Here is a 22,582-nt window from a genome sequence, read left to right as displayed (position 1 = left end):
ATTTCTACTTAAAAAAATAATAACAACTCTGGAAATATGTGTCAAAATTGTGTTTCTTCCAATAACATTAAAGTAGCTTTAAGAAATGATCGGTAAATCTATGTAAGGCTGCATCCTGTGGATTTGTGAAAAGGTTTTTTTTGTTTTTTGCAAGCATAGCCTGAATTTTTAAAAGATCTTTCATGTTTTCCTTTGTGCTGTTGAAGGACGGATCCGTTTGTCTCAAAGGTTTGCAACTGAACATCTGAGCTCATTCTTTAATGTTTCATCATAGTCCATCTAGTCTGTGTGTGGGAGGGCCGAGGAGGAGGAAAAGGATTCAAAGAGGACTTTTTTTTATTATTCTTGCTAGGTCCATTTTAGAAATCCAAAAGAAAACACATCAGACTTTATTGCGTTATTTGCCGTTTTGTATTTTCAGTCTTCTGTTGGCTCTATATATTGGGTTTCATCCTTAATGAGAAGCTGCTTCTTCATGACTCACCAGTTGACCATCTCATTTGCATTTAGCCTCCTTTATATCTGGGTAAACCCTCCCCAAAAGCACTTCAGGTCAGGCGTGTGACCCCCTTAGCCTTGTTTTTAGCCTCTCTCTTTCCATTTGGGCTACTGCACAGCTAACCTGCTCCAAGCGCAGTAAAGTGGGGCTTAAAGGTCAGGGGTCACATACAAGAGAAGGGTATCTTGGGTCATCGGCAGTGGCCCAGGGGCCAAAGTAGTTGGGAGCTCCCTGATTGGAGAGCTGTGGTCTCTGGGTTAATAGGATAAGTAGCCTGCGGGTCAGCTTGGCCCAGTTCTAATGCTAATACTTGAGCCTGTCTTTGCACTGTTGCCAGGTCGGGTAAAAGATTCACGGATTTAGGGACTCCGCTTGGTTACAGTTTTAATCCAGGCATGTTTAAACTCATCATCACTTCATCCTCGTGAATGGCTGTCAGCCACAGTTGACCTCTGTTCTTCTTGAATTTCTTGCTCGTCTTCTTGTTCTTTACTTTTTTTGACTCAGTGATTTTGTAAATGATTTTCTTTTTGTCAGTCAATGCGCTTTGCAAGAATTTCAGAAATTTTAAAATTTAAGAAATATGTAATTAAGGAAAATAAAATGAGTTTCATTATACCATTAGCTATAACAATTTATTCTGTCTGCTTATTTACTATCCCTCTCTGACATGCTGATTGTATGTAGCTCTCAAATAAAAACAGCAAGTACTTACATTTTTTGTGAAAGTGCCTTTAAAGCAGTCATTTAAGCCACTGCAAATTGAAAATTACCATTCAGTCGCTGTCTGTCTACATTATTGACCTATTTATTATTGCAGGTAATTCAAACAGTGTGTTCACTTTTGAATTATTTTATAATTTAACAAACCCCCTGGAACTGAGACCAGTGTTTTTCTGTTTCTAAAATGTAAAAAAGTTTTATGTTATTCTTATGTTTTAACCTATATCAGCAAATTTCTATTGTTGGAAAAAGTAAGAAAGAGCGTCGGAGTGAATGCCTTTGTTCAGCAACATTGAAATTCTAGAGGCCACCTACATTCCTGTTCTAGGCCGTTCTGCAGCAGTCGGTGTTTGTGATGTCTGCCACCCTCTTACCTTTAATCCGCTGCTTAGACGCTGTGTTGGTGCTGGCTCTAAAGAGCTTTCTGGCTGAGAAGTGGGCCAATTCAGCAGCCGAAAACGTAATGAGACAACATCTGAGGAAAGTTTGATACTCTGTATTCGGTGTGCTATAAGACATCTCCATACTATTTACAGCATAATGATATACAGAGTAATCGCTACTGTCTTTGCACATATGCACTGGTACAATGGAAATGACAGCAACATTAATCTTTCTAGCAGTAATGTGGACAAGGATTGAGAATTTCAGCAAAAATCTGCATCCTCTGCAAGTAATTGAAGGTGAATAAAAGCCTGTTTTGCTTATTTGCTACAGTAGAAAACCCTGGTGTACCGTTTAGAACCGGTAATTGGTTGCAGAGATGTGAAATGCTATTAAGGTCTTCTGTTACATTAGGAAAACAGTTGATTATGAATTGCCAAATTAGCATATTTTCTCAACAGATTCGAATATTCAAGGGAGAACTGTGCAGCTATAAGCTAGTGCTTTACTTCAGAACAACAGTTTTATTGAAGTATGATGGAAAAGACCCCCAGACTTAAAAGGCAATTATTTGATTTTTTACACAAAAGGTTACAAAAAAAGAATGCAGCTGGCTACATAGGATTCAAAGGAAGTTGCACTTCTTACCTATTTCTTTCATCTTTTTCAGATGCATCCTCTGGGACTATGCAACAACAATGACGAGGAGGACCTTTATGAGTATGGCTGGGTCGGCGTTGTGAAGCTGGAGCAACCAGAGCTGGACCCCAGCTGTCTCACGGTCCTGGGAAAGGTAAAGAACAGACTCTTTCTGAATTGAATCGCTGAATAAAATCCACTAACCAAGTCGCCACACATAATTGATATTCAACGATTTTAAGTAATTTCCTGCTATCTAGTCATACATTTTTATAAGGAATAAATAATAAATACCAGCAAGAGGTCGATGAGAGTTTATTATTAGTTTATATGAGAGTCATTTGGCACAGAATCAATGAAAACAATGTATATTAAAATTCAAATACTTACAGATTTGGGTATTTAACAAAATGTACATACAAATATGTAATGGCAAATAGGCTCTAAACTTCTGACCATTTAGCAGAAATGCTGTTGCAATCACAATTCCTAGCGCTGAAGTTAAAGCTAATTCAGCCTTTTTTTGTCCGTTCTGTTAGCTCCTTAAATATCACCATCACCTTAACAAAGGCAATTTTCCAGTGTGAATTTCTCTGTTACAGCTGAGAGGGAATTCTGCTCCAGCATAATCTCGGTAGCAGGAAAGTGCATTAGCATGTCTAGACAGCATAAGGGCTCCTTAAATCATGAATGGCTGCTCCCTTTCTGTCAGTGGGAAAGCATAGGATAAATGAGCCTGCAGTCATTCCCACCTCATAGCCATTCTCAGGGGAAATGTTGGTACATTCCATTAAGGAAAACATTTAATTAGAGCATGATAAAATATTGCTGCGAGACTCCAGAGGGGTCCGAGGACAGTAAGGAGAAAGGGGAGGAGGGAATCTGGGGATGGGTGTGGTAAGAGAGTTCGTTTGTATTCTCCTAGCAACGGAAAGCAAGAAACAAAATAAAGACGAGGATTAACTATAAAAGAACAAGGATAAGTTCATTAGAGGTTTTAATTTGGGAAAACAATAAAGGATAAGCTAACAAATACACTTGAAGTTATCTGTTTCTCAAGAAGTCTCTTCAAAGTGAATTAGTATTTATAGTGGCTTTGCAGTAGTATACCCCTAAATATTTTTCACATTTTGTCACATTAAATCCACAAATATGTCAAATATAACAACTTAGTTGATGGAGCAGATTTTTTTTTTCTTTACAAATAAAAATCAGAAAGGTTTTTTTGCATTACCGCTCAATAGGTTTTCACAATAAGAATTATCAAATACATTTTGTATGCAGTCATAAATGTCAATTTAAAATTTCAAATATATATATGTATTTAAAGAGCCTCAGTGAAAACGTGCTTCAACAGTCTTAACTCTTTGGTGCCAAAAAATGATTGAAATTCCATTTGTTCACTGCATGTCTATGTTTGTTTGTGTAAGGTTGAGATGGAGCCGCACATGAAAACGGTCCTTTATTAACCATTCAGACTTCCAACACAAAAAAGACACAATCAAAACTAACAGATGATTTTATTACCCCATGAAAATAACTCATAAATAGTCCAAATATTTTAGATGTATTTTTTTCTTTTGTTCCATCTTAAGAGATGGGAAGCTCAGGGTTGCCTGCTTTGCATGTTGCACATGGGTTTGTGGTGCTTTTCTATCCTAAAGAAAAAGATATAAAACTTCAGATATCTCACAACCGAGATATTAACATATGTGGACAAACCTTATGAAATCCTAGTATTATAGCAGAAAGTATGATGGCCACCATAAGACTCTCAATATTCAATTATGCTGCATGAACTGATCAGTACATTATTGAGAGAGAACCCAAAACCTATTGAGAGGGAACCAAAAGTTTTTTGAGGTAATCCTCAAAAATCCTTCATACTTTTTTTGTTCTGACTGTTTTTTCCTTCCAATGTGCGACACAATTAAAGCAAGAGTAGGAGGGAAAATTCCTTCATGTTCATCCACTATCCTGTCCTACATCCACAAAATCTTCAAGTCATTTGGAGAACTGGTTTAGTGATGAAGCTAAAATCATCACAAAAAGTAGAAAAGGAGAGCCATTATCACCAGAAACGACTTAAAAAAATGATAGGCAGGTTAGAGCTCCGATTAGTTCATAGTAGAGTACTTGGTGTGTCAAACAGAATCACAAGGTCACCCCAAAGATGAAAGACCCTCACCTTCTACTCAGTGGACTCAATCAAAGCAGGCTGCTAATGAGCTGGCCATTTTAGACCTTCTCTTTTGAAGTTTTGCTAGGAGAGACTTTGGTCAAGATGGCAGGAATCTTGCCCTGTGACCTTTTGGCCTCCATCCAGCCTCCCCAACTTCTAGACCACTCGGTTTCCTCTTTGTTTATCCAGCCAGAACTATAATTAGAGAAGGGAAAGTCCATTGTTGCATCTTGACAATCCCTCGCCCCCGGGCCCAAACACAGCTGGGTGCTCTGCGATTGGCACCGGCACGATTGCCAGGCCAGACAGGGCAGTGTTTACCCCCCGCCAGTCTGCTTGCTCTGCCCGGCCTGCCAGGCCACAATGCCCAGGCCTATTCTGGAGCCTGTGCCCTCCATCACACTCACCCTGTACAGTCTGGTCCTGTGATCTGCAACCCCGCCCTGCCCAACTGGCCCCTGACTGAACCCACTTTGCTGTCCATGTTGTTGGTATACATTTGTTTCTTCTGCTCAACTTGCATTACTCAGAGTTGCAATGAAATATGCAGTAATACTGTTAATTACAAAAATATAAAGTAAGAGGGTTAATTTAACATCTGTGGAAGTAACACTATTTACCTTTGTTAGCTGATATGTACACTTTGCACACTTCTGTAGGTTTTGGTGTGAAGAAGCATTCTTCATATGAAGTACTGTTTTTCTTTCCTTTATTTGATTATTTGGTGAATCAGGAATTTTTTGCTGCTTTCACTGAGACCGAGACGTTCCGACATCTAAAATATTTACAGTTGAGGAAGACATGGAAACGAGGTCGGTCACACCACCCTCTGAAGTCTGGTTGCAAACCAAACTAAAGTGCTGCTGTGTCATATATATGTACACAGTTTTTTCCCGTTCTTCCTGTGTGGTTCCTGTGAGAGCTCCAGGACTGTTAAACCTCTGACCTCAGTGTGCCACAGCAGCAGCTCCTCCCCTCAGAGCAGGACAAGAGCTACAAGAAATTGGTTCCAACTGCAGCAAAGTCTTTTTCATGTGGTTTGATCAAAAAATATATATATTTTTGTTAAACCCCCAAAAATGTATATATTTTATTTAGGATTTTAGAATCACACCACATAATTGTAAATCTGAAGAAACAGTTTGTGTGGTACGGAACATTTCTCTGAACATTTTAAAAATGTAGCATGTGTGCTATAAGCTACTGGATCAGGAAGGCTAAACACAAATAATAACTTGAATGCAAGTCTTTTGGAGTAAATGTCTACTTGCTTTCATATCTAGAGACAGAATTTGTTGTTGTTTTTTTTGGGATCATCAGTTTGATGTCCACAGTGTGTCTGGTAAAACTTGGAATTTGATGTTCCCAAAGACTCAGTTGGATTTGGGTTTGAACTTTGGCTAGGTCATTCTAGTTCATGAATATGCTTTGATATCACTGTAGTTTTAACTGCCCCAGTTTCAGGTCTTATGTCTGACAAGTTTTGATGGGACTGCCCTGCATCAGATGCTGAAAGGTGAAATGAAGGCCTACTTCCCCCCCGCTTATGTCATAGTGTCTGTGTGCAAGGCATTGGGCTCCAAGTTACTTATCAGTCTGTGTTTGAATGTGGAAGAAGTTGCAGAAGAATCTAAGTTTAGTTTGTGCACCATTTGCACACCGTTTCTCATATAGAAGCTGAAAGTATACATTTTGTACTCCTCTAAATTTTTCTGAATGTGTGCTGTGTCCCTACATTGCTTTTGGCAAACTGCAGACTTGACTTCTCATGGCTTTCTTTCACCAGCGGTCTTCTTCTTGCCACTCCTCTATGGAGACCAGATTTCTGAATTATGTGACGAATAACTTGTTCACAGTTTCCCCTACTTGAGTTAATGATCTCTGCAGCTCTACCAGAGTTATGAGTCTTTTTGTAGTTTCTCTGATTAGGAATCTCCTTCCTGAAGACAGTGCAACTGTGGTTGCACTGGGTTTTATTTAGAGATTTTGGAGATCTTAGTAGTGGGCCTAATCCATTCCCCATTGTTTAGTTGTTTTGGGGGTTATTTTAGGTAAAAGTAGGACTGAAAAACTTATCAAGATATGCGTTTTATTTCAGTCAATATCAATAATTATTTATACTTTTTTTTGTTTTGAATATCTGAACTGGTGACACGATATTTCCCATTTTGTAGTTTTCTCTTAAACTATTGTACTCAATTTCTCCCTTCATTACACTCCGCCAATTTTTATATTTAAGCGGTTTTAAGGCACAGTAGCAAAAAAATGAAACTGCTGCTGTGCAAGTTACTAAAGTTGCACAAGAGGTGCAGGTTTCTAGGTAACCAAAGAATGAGAGAGTTAGTTGATGCCACCCACCTAGCTTAGCTAGCCTTAGCTAGCTAAAGCCAGTCCTCTGCCTACATTCCCCTGAAAGCTGTGTGGGTCTGGATTGGAGTTCAGTGGAATTATTGAACAAGCTATCAGATGAGATTTCTACTAATATTGATCACATGCCTATTATGATATATATTGTTATTGATTTATTTTCCAGCCTTAATTGAAAGGTTGTGAAACCACTTTTCTTTCCACTTCAGTAATGCACTTTGGTCCATCACAGAAAATATATTAAAATTTGTGGTTGCATGGAGAGGAAAAAAACGGGGAAAGGTTCAAGGCATATGATTATTTTTGAAAGAGTCTGTCTTGCCAGAGCTCCACTGCATAACAAAGAGCCCTGGTGTTGCATGTTAACTCGCTTCAGCTGCAGCTTATCAAGTCCTTGCTTCCTCCGGGCCGTTTGTAGATGTTGTAAATCATGCTCACACCTCTGCATGCATGTATCCGTTCTACAGTTGGACTATTTATTGCATTCGGTAACTTGTTCTTAGTAGTCATTTCCTTCCTGCTGCTTGACTTTCTCAGAACTGACCTTCGTCCCGGCTCTGCACGCTCGCCTCGCACACATACTCTGCAGTCTTTGGCAGCTCCTCTGGAACATAAAGTCATGCCACTGGCTTTCGGACTGGTCGGGAGGTCTTTGACGCCATGCCAGTCCCATAGCTCCTCTTTCAAGGACCGCTGTGTAAGTCCAGCAGGCCAAACCGGGCCCCTCTGTCTTTCATCCTGCCGGAGGCCCTCTCAACATAAAGACGAAGAGAAGACAGAGATTGTGTATTGGAAATTAAAAAGAAAAATATGACCCATCCTCCCACAGAGTTATGCAGCTTGCGGCTGGCATTACATGTAAAACTCTCTGGTATGTGATTGTTGTGTGGCCTTGTCCTGCCCTTAACCAGTTTGTCTCGAAGTTGTGATCATTTCCACTAAACTCCAGCCAAACACAACAGTCACAGCTGGCCTCAGTCCGGCTGCTAAAAAAGCATTTAAGAATAGCTGGGGCAAGGAGAAAAGTTCAGAACTCTTTATTGACATCCTCCCAGAAATAAACCTCAATGCTTTAAAGTTCTTTTGCCAGAGGCACACTACCATAAAAAGTGCATCCTGTGTGGGAAGCGCCGACTTTGACACAGACACAAATATGATCCTAAAACCACAGTTGCCATGGAACAATGCGAGTGAGCGAACGAGCGTGTCTTTTCCTACGAAGCTGGCACTGCGGGACAGCGGGCCAGAGCAAACAGCTGCTGCATCTTAGTGCTAAGTGGCTTTTGGACTCTTAACTGTGTCTGGCATGTCGGATTTAGCTGCCAGAGTGCACATGAATGTTTGCAAAGCAGCGGGAGAGAGGGGGAAGACCAGGGTGCAGAAGGCACACAAGAGCAGCTAGGAGAGGGTAGACGCATTTTAAAAAGAAAAAAAAAGAAGAGGAAAAATGGCAACAGACAGATAAGTGTGATGTTACTGGCGACTGGTTTTCCAGCCTTTGGCCAGGTTGGCTGTTCTACACACTCAGGTGTGTGTTAGAGGTCACCCCGAGGCCACGGCAGTACCAGTAGGGTGTCATATGGCTTGTTGTAACGACTTTCCACTAAAAAGGCCTGTGCTTGACCTTGCTTTCAGTCCCAGCTACAGTAAAAATAAATGGGAATCAGTGAGATAATTGGCTACTTTGAATGAAAACGACGTATATGCTCATCATCAAGTGTTGAGTGGTGTGGAAAAGACGAGCAGAAGGCTGGCCTGTCAGCTTGTTTTGGTGCAGACAGCTGAATATGACTCACCGTCTCTGTCTCATCTCGATCTTTTTTTTTTTTGTGCCTTTTTCTTCTCTCACTGGAGAAAAACTTGGTGAAGAATGGAGCCTAAAAGAAAAGAAAAAAATCAATACAGCTCTTCTTTCTGCAAACTCCAGACCCTGTATGTAAAGTACTGTGAAGCCACAGTAGTTATCGATTAACAAGAGCCTCCTTTGTTCGATACAGAAGAACTTTGATTATGCTCCGACTTTGTGAAAGAAATCTTTTCATGGCGCAGCGTATTGACAAGACAATTTTTCCCTGTGCTTGTGCAAAATTGATGGGGCTTACTTCCTTTCAGCTGGGAGATGAAAACTGAAAATCAATATCTTTTGTTGTGTAAAACACTGTGGTTAACTCAGGCAGCTTTTCCATGAACCAGAACTGAGGCTAATTGCTGGTAACGTCACAAACCTCTCGTCTTCGTCAATTAAGCTCTGCTGGGCTTCAACACAACAAAAGTTCCCTTTCAGAAGTCTTTTTCTTTCACTCTCAGTCTTGAGAATATTTTATAAAATTTGAAATAGAATCTTCTGCACGCTCATTCTCAGGTTGAGTTCTAATGAGATGTGTGGTTTAAAATTGATAAGTGGAAATCAGTATTGGTCACGTTTGTTCAATAAAAATTGAAATGACAGATGGTATCTGTATAAATTACGGGCTGAGTTTGAGTTTCACCCAAACTTAAAAGACAAGAGATGCACCAATCAACTGGCCAACATCAGAATTGGACAATTGTTACTTGATAAAAACTGAAAACGCATATTAAATACATAAAAAAATAACTGAAATTTGGGGTTAATAAGCAAAACTGACAGGATGTGCTTTGGTGGACCTTTAAGAGTTTGAGAGATTTGATAAGACTTGCTTTGATGCATTAATAGAGCTAATCTGTTGAATCGGGAACTACTAACTCTGTCAGGGAATCTACAGGATGTTATGGTTCAGACAGGAAAGAAATCAGAATTGGTTAGATGAACCATAAAGAATATAAAAAGGAAAAGTCTGATTGATGTGTCTCTTTTTTTTCTTGTTTAAAAACAAAAATCACTCCAGACTCCACCTGGACTCTTTTTCTCATTCAACCAAATCACATGACCCTAGTTCAAGTCCCATTAGAGTATAGGACATCTAATATGTGCAGTAAATCTTTTAAGTGGGGAAAATATTCAACAGTAAGAAAAGATTAATGTAATGTCAAGGCTTTTTACACATCTTTACAGAGATGCCAGTAGTTGTGGAGGGTGATGCAGCTTTCTTAAGGATACTTTTTGTTTCCTCTGATCCTTTTAAGACTAATGGTTGTGTGTTAACACTTCGAATCCAATCAAGACGTTATTAAATGAACTCTACGACCAAATCCAGCTCAGCTCCGCAGCTGCATTCTGGGCTTGCGGGGTAAAGTGCGCGCTAACAGCTTAGCCATTTCTCCCCCTGCTCTGCGCTTCAAAGCCACTGCACAAACACAGCAGCATGGAGGGAGGGATGGAAAGAGAAACTGCAAAAGAGAGGAGGAGCAGCAGGGAGAACACAGAGGGAAAAAAAGCTTAAGGAAGTAAGAAAAAAAAAAGCTTGTGAAGCATGGAGCACTCAGGGGTTTGCCTCCCAGGCTCTCCTTTCATGTTTGTGTACGCCTCAACTTGCTGATATTATCTTGGCCGCTCTTCCTGGCGGGGTGTCGGGAGAGGTTTCCACTCTGACCAGCCTGTGTTGGAGCCCTCACGTTCCTTCCTATTTCAATTCCAAATAACCCCCACCCCACTCCCCTCCTCTTAAATCACTGCTTCACCATGTTTCACGGCAGTTGGAGGCACCCGGGATCCCACTGCGCTTGTTTCCATGGTCACTGGGAAGCTCCTTGTGTCATGTGGCTCAAAGTGAGCCGTTCCTGGGCCGAATTACCCGCCTTTCAATAGGAGGCCAAATGACCATTATTAGACTTCACAGCTCAGGCCTCTATTTAAAGAGAGAAGAAAGGAGCCCCAGGGACCTCAGATGAGAGAGAGATTGGGGAGAGAAAGTGGAAGGTGATGGGAGACGACAGTCGGAAATGATGGAAAAGAGGAAAGTTTGGTTAGCATCTCTGACAAGTTGTTTTTCCCCTCTAACCGTCATTTTTCGTAATTGTAATTATTCAAAAAGTCACACTCCAGTTTTAGGATAAAATCACCTCAGCGATGGTCCTGCATTGGATCAAAAGATGAGCTTTGGAAGGAGTAAATCTCAGAAAAGACAGACATCCGCCCACACCAAACAAAGCCCCGTCTTTCCTCTCTGCAGCTCCCACTAAGCCCACACTTGTGTGGATGAGGATCTCTGCTCTCCTGGCTGTGTGAATCAGAAGGGAAGTTGTCTGAAACCTGGGCACATGGCCTGGCAGTGCAGCTGGAAACTAAGGCTTCCTGGTCCCACACAGCTAATCTGATGCACACACAAATCCTCTGGTGGAGGGTTAGCAGGGGTGAAAACTATCCTGCTCTTGCGGTTCGAACGCTCTTTTAAGTTGTGCCAGGGCGGCAAAGTTGGAAACGGCGGAGGGAGACAGATGATGTGTGTGCGAATATATGGGGGCAACATCGGAGCTGGCTGCACTTTAAGAGGGTGAGGTAATGGAAGAGGAGAAATGAAACATGTAGATAGGAAGCGGACGGAGAATAGGAATGTGTCTGGCAGAGAGTTGGGATTTTACTTATTAGAGCCCAATATGACAAGACAATTAAGGGAACACGGCGGAAATGTTGCAACACATGATAAATCTTTGGGTAATTATCTGACTCTTAAGATGTATTTTGTGAGTGACAAAACTCTTACATTTACAATTACCAGCCACTTTATGGGAAACACTTTGCTGGAACTGCCTTACTACTTCATGGCATACATTCAGCTATTTTTTTCATTCATTTTGACATGATGGCATCAAGTTGATGAGGATTTGTTGGCTTTGCATCTATGATTCAGATCTGATGTTCCAGTACGTCCTGAACGAGCTCATGTTCAAGAAACCGGTTTGAGATTATTTTAACTTTTTTATCTGGTACATTGAGAAGGGATTGATGCACTGTTGTCACAAAGGGGATGGAGATCATGACCGTCAGCCTGAAGTGTTGATACAAGGCAGGATGGATCCATACTTTTTATGCTGTTCATACCTGAATTTGAATTTTGAAACTAAACTTAAGACTCCTCTGTTGTTATCCAATGAACGTTTTTGTAGTTTATATATCCTGTTCTTGGTTGACAGAAGTGACACCTAGTAACTTTGCAGTTCAGAAATTGTTCTCCTGGGGCGCTGGATGAGCTGGGTGGAGACGGTAGAAGCTACAGTCCTCAAAGCTGCATATCTTTGTTTTCAGGAGTGTGTATTTGACCTGCTGCTAGTTTTTTTTTTTTTTTTTAATCTAAAACCAGTTTGTCCATTCTTCTCTGACCTCTAATGTTGATAAGGCATGTTTTATCACAGATCTGCCACTCACTGGATATTTTCTCTTTTTCAAACCATTTCTTGCAAAACCGAGATAAGGTTGTGTGTGGTCAGCAGTTTCTGAAATACTCAGACCAACGCATCTGCCCAGATTTAATTCCAGCATGTTGCCTTCACCACTCCTACTGTATATGCATAAATCCATTGAGCTATTATTGCATGATTTACTATTTCTGTTGACAAGTAGCCAAACAGGAATGTCTCATGAAGTTCTCGGGCAGTTGTTCCTCTTATGTGTGCATTTGTTGACCAATCTGTTAGATAGTTCACAAAAGATGAAACAACAACATACCCGATATCTTAAATTAATATCTAAGAAATATATTACATATTAATATATTCAGCGGGCCCACCAGGTCACATCTGCATGTGTGTGATTAACAGTAGTCACCACACTCTTACCAACTTAGTGACCTTTCAGACAAAAATAAAAAATTGATCGGCTAAAATCGGAATCGGCAGGTCAGCTTTTCAGGTTCAGAAAACTGTAATTGGCGCAACCCTAATGAAATGAAAATCCTTTTCCTTAGTTTTGTCATTCTCCCATCTGCTTTGTGATCAGTTGACACTTCCTCTGAAAGAATGCAAGCCTGTCATTCATCACTAAAAGCAGAAAAATAGCAGTGCATTCTCAATTAGTGTCTGTTTCCACCTCTATAAATGCTTCTGTGCATGTTCTGGTGTGTAACATCACTTTGTTCAGGAAGGATGAGCTAGATTAACTTTGTAGCAGCCTCCTCTAGCTGTAGGCCTGCAGTGTGACTAATGTAGACGTCAGTTCTGATTTAAATGAATTCATGAACTAAAAACAATATATCTAGCTCTGCTGCCTTGATTTTGAGCAGCCAGTGAGAAGGAAGCTGGTCCTGGTCTCCTGCTGGAACCAGGCTGCTTCTGCCTGTGCTTATTTTCTTGTTGTTCAGCTTGAACAGCTAAAGGTTTGGTTGATCTCGATGACTGGAACTCTTCTGGTTGGGTTGCCCAGTGAGAATCAAAACGTAAAGTGTAAGATGAGACTGAACTGCTCTGCTATTTGCCCAGGCAGAGACGACAGCAGGCGGCAGCACCATCCTGCTCCGCTAGCAGCAGCTGGACAGATGTTTGAAGAGAGCGAGGCAGCAGCAGCTTCTGCTTAAAGCATGGAGGGACACGGTTTCCTTGAGCAGATTCAAAGTGGAGGGAGATTAGTGAGAATCGTCTGACTTCAGACGAATTAGGAGTAACGGAAAAGTGGCAGTTTGTGGAGATGGCTTGGTTTGACTAAGATCTGTGTTTGGATTTTATTTGCATAAGAATAATCATCTCAAACTGCCATCACTGACTTTATCTTTAAATGTCTGAAAAAACTCACCTTCAGTTAAAACTATAAAGCAAGAATTACAATCTGTTACAGACATTCACATTTACTGTGGTTCTTAGAGTGCTGACCTGATTTTTCCTTTAAAAAAGAGCAATAAAATAAATTGGTCACATTTTATTGATCAGTAACAACAATGTTTACACAAAGAGGAAAGAAAGTTGTGTTGCTCATAGCTTGATGAAGAAGTTTTTGAATCAGACAGAAAATGAAGCCAAGGTGATTATTCTTATTTTATGCATAAAATTATACATCCCTAACCTTTATCTGATTTTTACTAAGATCAAAACAAACAGCACATTGTTTGTTGATCTGTTTACATACTGAAAGAAATGGGATTTCTGAGTCTTTACAGGTGTACATTGAGTTTTGAGTATATTGTTTTTGCACTAAAGATTACATTTCAATTTTGTTTTTATTATAGTAAAAACATAAATATTCAGATTCTTCTATAGTGACTTGATGTGAAAAACAGTAATTTTTCAGCTTGACTTTCTGGTCAGAGAAGAAAAATTAGTTTGTTTTCAATTAATATTTTAACCAGCAACCACAATATGCTTGTGCAATATTCTTTCAATGCTTCTGATTTTGTTTTCTACCTTCTTTGTCTGTCATTGTTTGAAAGATTTGAAAAACGTTCTGTTATAGGAAAAGCTAAGCCCACCATTAGATACTAAAGGGAAATTATATCTTCTATGAATTCATATGAAGCAGTGGGTAGCAAAACCTAACTCAAAATGATGATTAAATCAGTAACGAGAATTATGCTCCACAAAAACTGCTCAAGAAAAGGAGGAAAAAATGCTGTTCATCTGTCATCGCTTCAGCAACTTGTATAACTTTTCTCTAAACAACTCCTGTTTAGACAGTAGGAGGAGAAAAAGGCACTTAAAGAGTAGTGTTCCTGCGCCTCGCCGGAAACCATGTTTGTTTTTCCTGTGAATCACAAAAGACCAGAGACCAAAACCGGTAACAAAACAACATGGAAGGGGACAGGGAGGAAAAGAGGAGGAAATTTAATTAGCGGTTGTCCGCTCCTCCTGGCTCGGCGTTTGTTCTCAGCAGGACGGGAATGATGGGCAGCGGGAGAGGGAAGACTAAAGGGCTCGTTGATTAGTGGCGGTCTGAGTCTGTGAATTTGCATCTACGTTCTTATTTTGTGTGTGAGCGGTTCTGAAAGACATCGAGCCGCTTGGAGAAAGGCAGGAAATGCTTCCTGCGGTGCACAAAGCAGGAGAAAAGCTTATGGTTCGAGATGTAAACGACTCTGCGCTGCTCAGGAAGGTGGAATCAAGGGATTGAGACTCATCCATCACTTTATGTTTATCCAATCTCACGAGTTCGGAAAGAACTAACGTCACGCTCCACTTCTTCCTAAAAAACTTGGGTTCTAGAAAGTAAAAGTGCTTAAAAAGAAAATCTGAGCTTGAACAAACTTTGAAATGTGTCACTTTATAAGAACTTCTGAGTTTAGTCTCTCAAGTTAAATAAATTAAACATGAAAATGATTAAGAGTGTCTGCACAGTGGATGAGATGGATGTTTTTTTTGACTGTATTCAGAGAAAACATGGAGGAAACCTTCTTGCTGTGTGGTCATAATGCTAACCAATAATCCAACATGAAGCCCTGATTTATATTCTCTTTCTCACATAATTCCAGATTAAAGCTCTGTGCCAGTTCATTTGATGTTGAAACTTGGTGGACTTTGTTCTCCAATCAGTTGTTGGGTCTCAATCTCCAAAATATTTGTTTAACTTTCACTTCAATGCAACTCAGAATGTCTTGTTTGTACACTAAACAGCAATTAGGATATATTTTATCCCCCAAAATATGATCAAGGTATACACCATAGTTTTGATTTTGCTTTAATAACAAAGCCAACATATTTTCTTTATGTGCAGAAAATAGTGCCAATATTTATGGGATTTTTGTTTGAAATGGAGCATGTTAGCTCATGTTGGTTTTCTCAAGCTAATGAGTAAATGAATAAAAACAGAGAAAAATCCATTGGGTTTGTGTCCTGCTCATCAAAATATGGGTTAAGATTTTAAAAAGTCCATACAGTAAACTTCTGTCCTTTCACTTTTCCGTATTCACAGATTCACCAGTTTGCAGACAAATTTGTCAATTGACAGATTTTTTTTTTTAGTAGAGTGTATATCAACAATTTCAAAGGTAAGGCAGAATTCATTTTCCTTGGCTCTGATTGGCTGGAGCCAAGCCGGATCCAACTGTGCGTCTTACTGAATATTAAGATACTTGTATTATTGAAGTAAGCAGTTGTGCTCCCTGACCTTTGTGGTTACCGAGGGTCCACTGTAATACATTTTGGTCGTAATAGAAATAATTTGCATGCCTCAGCTAAGTTATACATCTCTGGAAAAAAAATAAGAGATTACTGCACTGAACCCCATTAAAAACCTTATGGTTATTCCACCAAATATTGATTTCTGAACTCTTCCGGAGTTGTTTCTAAATGAACATGAGCTTGTTTTATTTGCATCATTTGAGGTCTGAAAGCATTGAATCTTTTTTTTATTTTCACCATTTCTCATTTGTAATAGTTTGGAGAATAAAAGAATAATGTTCTTTTACTCAAACATATACCTATAAAAAGTAAAATCAGAGAAACTGATCATTTTAAGTGGTCTGTTATTTTTTTTTTCCAGAGCTGCATATGAAAAATTTAGTATGACATAAAAATGATTTCAGTTTTGCTAAATAGTATTGAAAAAAGCAAAACAAGTTTTATTCTGGCAGAAGAAGCTTAGACTGTACTGACAGTTTAATAACTTTAATATTTTTTCAGTCACAATTTGTTTTTTAAGAATTTTTGGTATTTATCTGTGATATTTTAATGTTAAAGCCCCACAGTTTTATCTCTATCCATGTAATTTATAAATCATAATGTAGCTACTTTTGTCAAAAAAGGTGAGATAAACCCCAGTAAAGTTGCTTATTCATTTTTCTCCCAAGTTTCTGGTTCTTTTATTCCTCATCAGCTTCTTTTTATTTAAACTGGTAATTTATAATTACATTTTATTTCTATTTAGCAATCAGGCTATGATAGAAAGCTGATTTATGTAGGATTTTTATAGTAGCTGCAGCAGCACTCAATTTCTTTTTTTTTTATTTCTAATGTACAATGTTTATTTTAGTGATTATAGCTGCCATGGCAATAATCTGAGAAAAACTTTCTTCTATAAGGACATGTGACAGGAAGTTATGCTTGGCAAACATTTGATCTGCTCATGTAATTATAATTAGTAGTGGCAATCACATGCTGAGAAATACCCACTGCACACTGCTCTATATACTCTGTAGAGATTCAGCATGTGATGATTTTTAATGGACCTTTTTATCAGTAACATCTAAGACTTGGAAAGACTTCTAATTAGATTAGAAACAATTCATTTGTAGTAGGATATAGCTAAGAAAATTACCCAGTTCAGACAACTTTCTGTTCAAATTGGACACGTTTTGGAAAATCTGGCAGAGCAGCTTCATTTCTGTCACCTAAATGTTATTTCAAGACTTAATATTGCTCATAGGTTTCACTGTAACACAAATACCAAACACATGTCTTATGATGAGAGAAGGCACCTCTCAGTACACCTCTCTCCCTCCCTGAACTCTTTAATGGGGCCGGCTGGTTGCCAAGTTACACTGGCAGGCCTCCTGAGAGGTGCCTCCACGCACACATACATGCACGCCTGTGCAAAAACACATTTTGATCGCACAGTTCACTTGTATAATTGATGTTACGCAATGTTGGGTGAATAGCCCCCCTATATTGTGCACTGAGGCAGATGCAGAACAGGAGAGAGGTTGTTGTTTAAGTTTTTAGCTGAGCTTTGAAGAAAGCCTGAACTGGAAATGGAGACAAACAAAATGTGTAGTGAGTGATTTAAAAAAAAATTTTTTTTTAGCTTTAACAATTTGTGGATTTGGAGAAGCATCCAGAATTGGACCTCTGATGAAAACCGATTCCAAAAAGTCTTCATGTGGTTTTGTGTTTGTTGCTCAGCTCCTCCCTGCGTTTGGGGATTTCAACCACCCATGAGAACGGGTTCTCCCTCCTGACTGGTATCACTGCTTTACTTTTTGTAGTAGTGTGTGCATACTGGTTGGTACAGACAGGAATGAATCGTTGCAATCTTAGCTGGATTGGTTCCTCAGCATGGTTATGTTTCAGATCTGTCGCTCCATGTCTCCTTGGGAATAAGTACATGCTTACCAAGGAGAAACTTTTTAACCTGAGGCTTATTTGCCTGTGACTCAAAATATTACATACACTTCAACACTTTATATGAAAGTATTGATTTCTGTACAAAGTCTGCAGGTTTTTCTGTTTCTGTTCATACAAATTAATTTGAATAAATATTAATTTATTTAAAATTAAAAAATTTTAAATTTTAAGCTTTAAAAATTATGTAACTTTATGTTATTAACGCGAATGTTTAATCAGTAATACTTTTATTACAAACAGGAACATTATTTCTTGGTTAATGTCAAGTTGTCATAACAAAGACATTTTGAATAATGTCAACTTTGTATTAAAAGTGTCATAATTTACCAAACGACGCTTTATGACAACAGTATAAATATAAATATTCATGAAGACTTGCTCATGTTCATGACAGGTGTTATGTCATGTTTATGATGGTGTTATGACAGTCTTATTCACAACCCGTCAAATAAAGTGTTACTGCTAACTCTTGATCGTTCCTCTTTAGATCCAAAGATAATAATTTCAGAACTTCAGAAACCTTGGCACACCCACGCAATAATTTGTCCAACAATCTGTTCAGTGTTTGGATTGGTTCAGAGTCATCTGGTGTCATCGCAATGTAAAACTGTGTATCATCTGCGTAATCTTACTTTTAGAGCAACCTTTGAGACTTTTCTTACTTAGCACCTTGTGACAGTGAATGTACATTTATTAAAAAGTAAATCATTTTTCATATTGAAATGATTTTGCGTAAAAGTCAAGCTAACTACATCTAATAATTCTAGTTTTGCCCATTTAGACATTTGCAGTTCAACTGGTCTTCTGGTAACCAACACCAAAGTCAAGCTAGCAGCTTAGGGTACATGTTTGCTCAGAGTCGGCTTGCTAGGGATCAGACAACTTTAGTGAAAAATTTTCTGAATGCTGTAAAACGTAGCTAAAATAAAACTTATGGTGGATATTTAGTCATTTGTTTTAGTTTATATGGTGGAAAAGTGAGTGAATTTAACATATTATGTCTGGGTTTTGGTATGATTATGTGCCATATTTACCAGACCAGCCCATTAACTCCTGACTTGTGGGGACATTTTATTTTTAGTTTATTGCATCAACATTTTATTGGTCTCTGGGAAAGAAAGTCGTAGTCTTGCAGCCAATTTTAGGTCAGTCATTCCCACTTGTTAGAAGCAGCAATGATCAGTTCACCCTTCACTCCTGTGTGCAAGTTTGATATTAGAATGGTGGTCAAAGAGTTACCAGAGTGGTTCAAACCATCTTTGTTTTCTTCATATTCAGGAAACCTTCAGTTTATATGCAGTGGTTAAGAGGAGAGGTGTTTGAGGAGACACGCTCACCAGTAGGCCGGAGGAGAGGAATTTTACGAAGAAAAGATGCATCAGACTCTCCAAGAGATTGCTTTACAATGTCTCAACTGAAGGAACAACATTAATATTAAACAGGAAAAAAGAGGGTTCAAAAGTTTGAGAATATGCAAGAATTGTCAAAAACTACAGTCAGACGTAGGATTCACCTAGTTTTAATCCCTGTAAGATTCCATATTTCCACGATATTTCTCATCATCTGAGTAAAAATGGATTCATAAAAAGTAATTACTGGCAGATTCAAAGGTTATTTGCCTTCACAAAAACAGCTGCAGAGTACAGCTTGAGCGTACGCAAGTACAGGAAAGTCCTAATTTTGCAATTTGCAAGTGAGCAGATCCAGCAGAACAAGTACCAAACCTGTTGATTAAATGATCCGCAGCCAGTATAAATTATTAAAAAAAACATGCTATGACACATCAACATTATATTCTAACATCAAACAGTAATACACGGAGTGATTAATGTTGTCTGACTGGATGTTGGACAACTGATGACTTCATGAGGGAGCATAAAAAACAAAAGTCATCCCTCTAAATATACAGCAGCTCTCAGTTTTGCTTTCTCGTTTGAAAAGCAGGATTTTATTTTAGCTGAATGAAAATAATGCCTTGGCACACTCGCCTGCTGCGACATGGATAGAGGGGGAAAAGGAGGAGGAGAGACCACATATGAGAAAATCCATGGGAGAAAAGTATGCCTTTATCTTTTAATAAACCGTAAAGCCAGGAGGCAACATGAAATTACGGCATAATAGCAGTGGAGAGTCTTCTGAAGACTTAATTGCCTTAATTATAGCAGTGCAGAGAGAGGGAAGGGAACGCATGGAGAGGAGGAGGGAAAAAAAGGAAAGAGCAGATGAAAAGAAAGCAGGGAAGACGGAGGGAGTAAAGTGATAAAGGAACAAGCATGTCGGCCATGCTTTGCAGGTGTATCAGTGTTTGTTTGTCTGGATTTGAGCAAGTCTCTTGTTCATGTGTTCATAACTAAATACATTATTTTGCAGGTGTGTGAAATCCGAGAAGCCTTTGTCCGTGTGAGTGATGGATAGGGTGCAAGGCTGAGAAAAGTCTTTCTCTAGACGAGCGAAACCGTCTCTCCCTCAGATCTTACAAGCTGGCGGGCTTACTTAGGGATGCTAAACATAGCTTTCATTTTTCTCTGTGTCTAGACTGGGCTCTTAGTACTTTCTGCTGTGGTTTTTCTGCTCACTCTGGGAAGATCATTCCCTAATTCTCATGCCTTAGGGCCAGTGGGCAGTTTGCTAAGCCGGCAGTGTTTTGAAGTGCCTGAGAAGCCCCCAGCTCTCCACACCAGTCTTCAGGTCACACAGATTAGTTTGAGAGTTCACCTTATACTAAAGACCAAAGTTGATGTTTCATCTTTTTTTTTTTTTTTCAACTTTCTATCCAAATTTATGTCTTTGTCACAAACATGTTCTTGTTTTATTGTTTGAAAGTTTTCAGTTTGAGCTGAGCAAACCTCTCCCAGATATCACACAGAGCAAATAAAAGATGTCAATGGAGAATTTTAAAAAAAAAATGCAGAAAAGATCCTTGATATTTAAGAGGGTGGTGACTGCTGTGGTTTTTGTGTGCTTGCCCGTATATCTCTATGAAGACCTGATATTGAAAATGTATTTCTACATCATATTCCTCATGGCTTTAAACATAATATAAACAGAAAACTCATGCACTCATTTTGTAAACTGTATCTATTTCCTACTGGGATTTAGCAGAGGTCTGATGCAAGCAGGGAGTAAGAGTCTGTGTATGCAGAAAAGATGAAGGAAAAAGTCGCAGCTTAATGCAGTCAAACCTGACCACTGCAATTTTAAGTATATCTGAGCACATTTTGTCTCTACATTACATGAGTTAGGATTTGTGGCGACTCACAAGTTTAACCAATCATCCAGAGTTTATAGCAGCTTGACGTTTTCAGATTCATAGAGGTTTTTGGCGCCAATCTCCATGAAAATACATGAAATGACTGCTTTTTTTATTTTTATAACAGTTTAGCCTCATTAGAAGGACATTAGAGTTAGACGTCAGGTTGCAAATGCTCTGCAGTTACATTTCCAGAGCGCTACATGACGCATCATGTCATGATCTATGCATTTTGAAACACGTAAAAATGTTGATATGTGATTAGGATAATCATTTGACTATGAAATTGTTTCGTAAAGATGAATGAGCATGATGTATTCAGTTTTAGTGGTGTGGAAGAAATTGGCACAACACTCAGATATATTAATTCCCATCAATAATATTTTTGATTGTTGATGGGGAAACTTCTCTTTTTGTGTTTAGTATCACTGGCAACTAGCAGTGGTTTCCATCACATCTGGATTCTTACAAGATCACGGGCATGCAAGTATCCTTACAGGCTTTCAGCACCAGGCTACACATACAGGCCTGGTGATAGTAAATTACAACTGAGAGTCAGGTGAGCAGAGCAGGTGGTGTAGATGACTTTACAAGTTTGTCATCAAATGATCAGATGTTGCTAAGTAAATTAGAAGCTCAACACAGAAACAGATTCTGTTTTTCAGAAAATGCAGATCAGACAAAAGATCTTGAGGCTAAATCCAACAAAAAATGTAAAAATTAACATTTTTGTTAGTCTGAAAAGTTAAGTTCACTCAAAAAATGAAAAGAATTAAAAACGACTCTAACACTGAAATATGCAAATAAAGCATTACATGAGGCTGTGGTATGCAACTGAACTAGATTGTTGCAACACCAAATATTTCCTTTTCTTTAGTCTTTGTTGTAAATTTGCAGCTGTGTTTGGATTCATTGTCTCATTGATTATCAGTTGTTGGACAAACGACCTCACATTTAATTAGAAACACTTTGGTGACAGAAAGAGTTTGTGGTTGACTCAATGACTCCAAGGTCCTATATTTGCAAAACAAGCCCAAATAATCACTCACTTCAGTTCAGCTTGCTTAAATACCACCAATCATATCAAGATCCAAAAAAAAAATCTATTCAATTCAGTCATACACACTTTGCAAGTGATCCTAGTTATCAAACAATCCAGTCAAGATTTTTTTATTATTCAAAATAGTTCAAAAAGTTTTCAATGTAAAGTAGATTAACTTACAGCATCATCCCTCCACCCTTGTGCTTGACATTTGGCAAAAATGTTTACCACCAGATGTGCTGTATTTGGCTTTCACCAAACATAATGTCATGACAAAATATGAGCTTTCCTGATGTAAGCCTTTATTTTTATGAAGGAGAACAAGTTGTCTTTAGACTTCCTAGCTGTGCTGTCATAAAATCTACATGAGCATTTCACAGTCAGATGTTGGAGTGAAAATCCTGGGCGTCCACTCCTGGTAAGCCTGGCTACCCTCAAGTTTTTTCCACCTATAAATACTCTTTCTCTCAGTAGACTGATATCCCTAAATAGATTGGAAATCACCACATCAACAATTGTTCCTCATCAACATGTGTGCTCTAAAACGGCAAACTGGCTGAGAACTGCTTCTACGGAGGTCACAAATAATGATGATCA

At 38.9% G+C, this 22,582-nt stretch overlaps 1 protein-coding gene across 2 annotated transcripts in view; it reads left to right on the top strand.

Annotated features, from left to right (window-relative positions):
- The window catches only part of znrf3 (zinc and ring finger 3), a 77,716-nt gene that overhangs the window by 39,112 nt on the left and 16,022 nt on the right, over positions 1-22,582 (top strand). For both annotated transcript variants that reach the window (XM_028034551.1, XM_028034550.1), the window contains exon 2: positions 2,277-2,399. In XM_028034551.1, coding sequence (XP_027890352.1) covers positions 2,277-2,399 — 123 coding nt within the window. The remainder of the gene's footprint in view (positions 1-2,276; positions 2,400-22,582) is intronic.

This window comes from Xiphophorus couchianus, chromosome 12 (assembly GCF_001444195.1).
Source record: "Xiphophorus couchianus chromosome 12, X_couchianus-1.0, whole genome shotgun sequence".
NCBI classification, from domain to species: Eukaryota; Metazoa; Chordata; class Actinopteri; order Cyprinodontiformes; family Poeciliidae; genus Xiphophorus; species Xiphophorus couchianus.
This window is presented reverse-complemented; position numbering and strand designations above follow the sequence as displayed.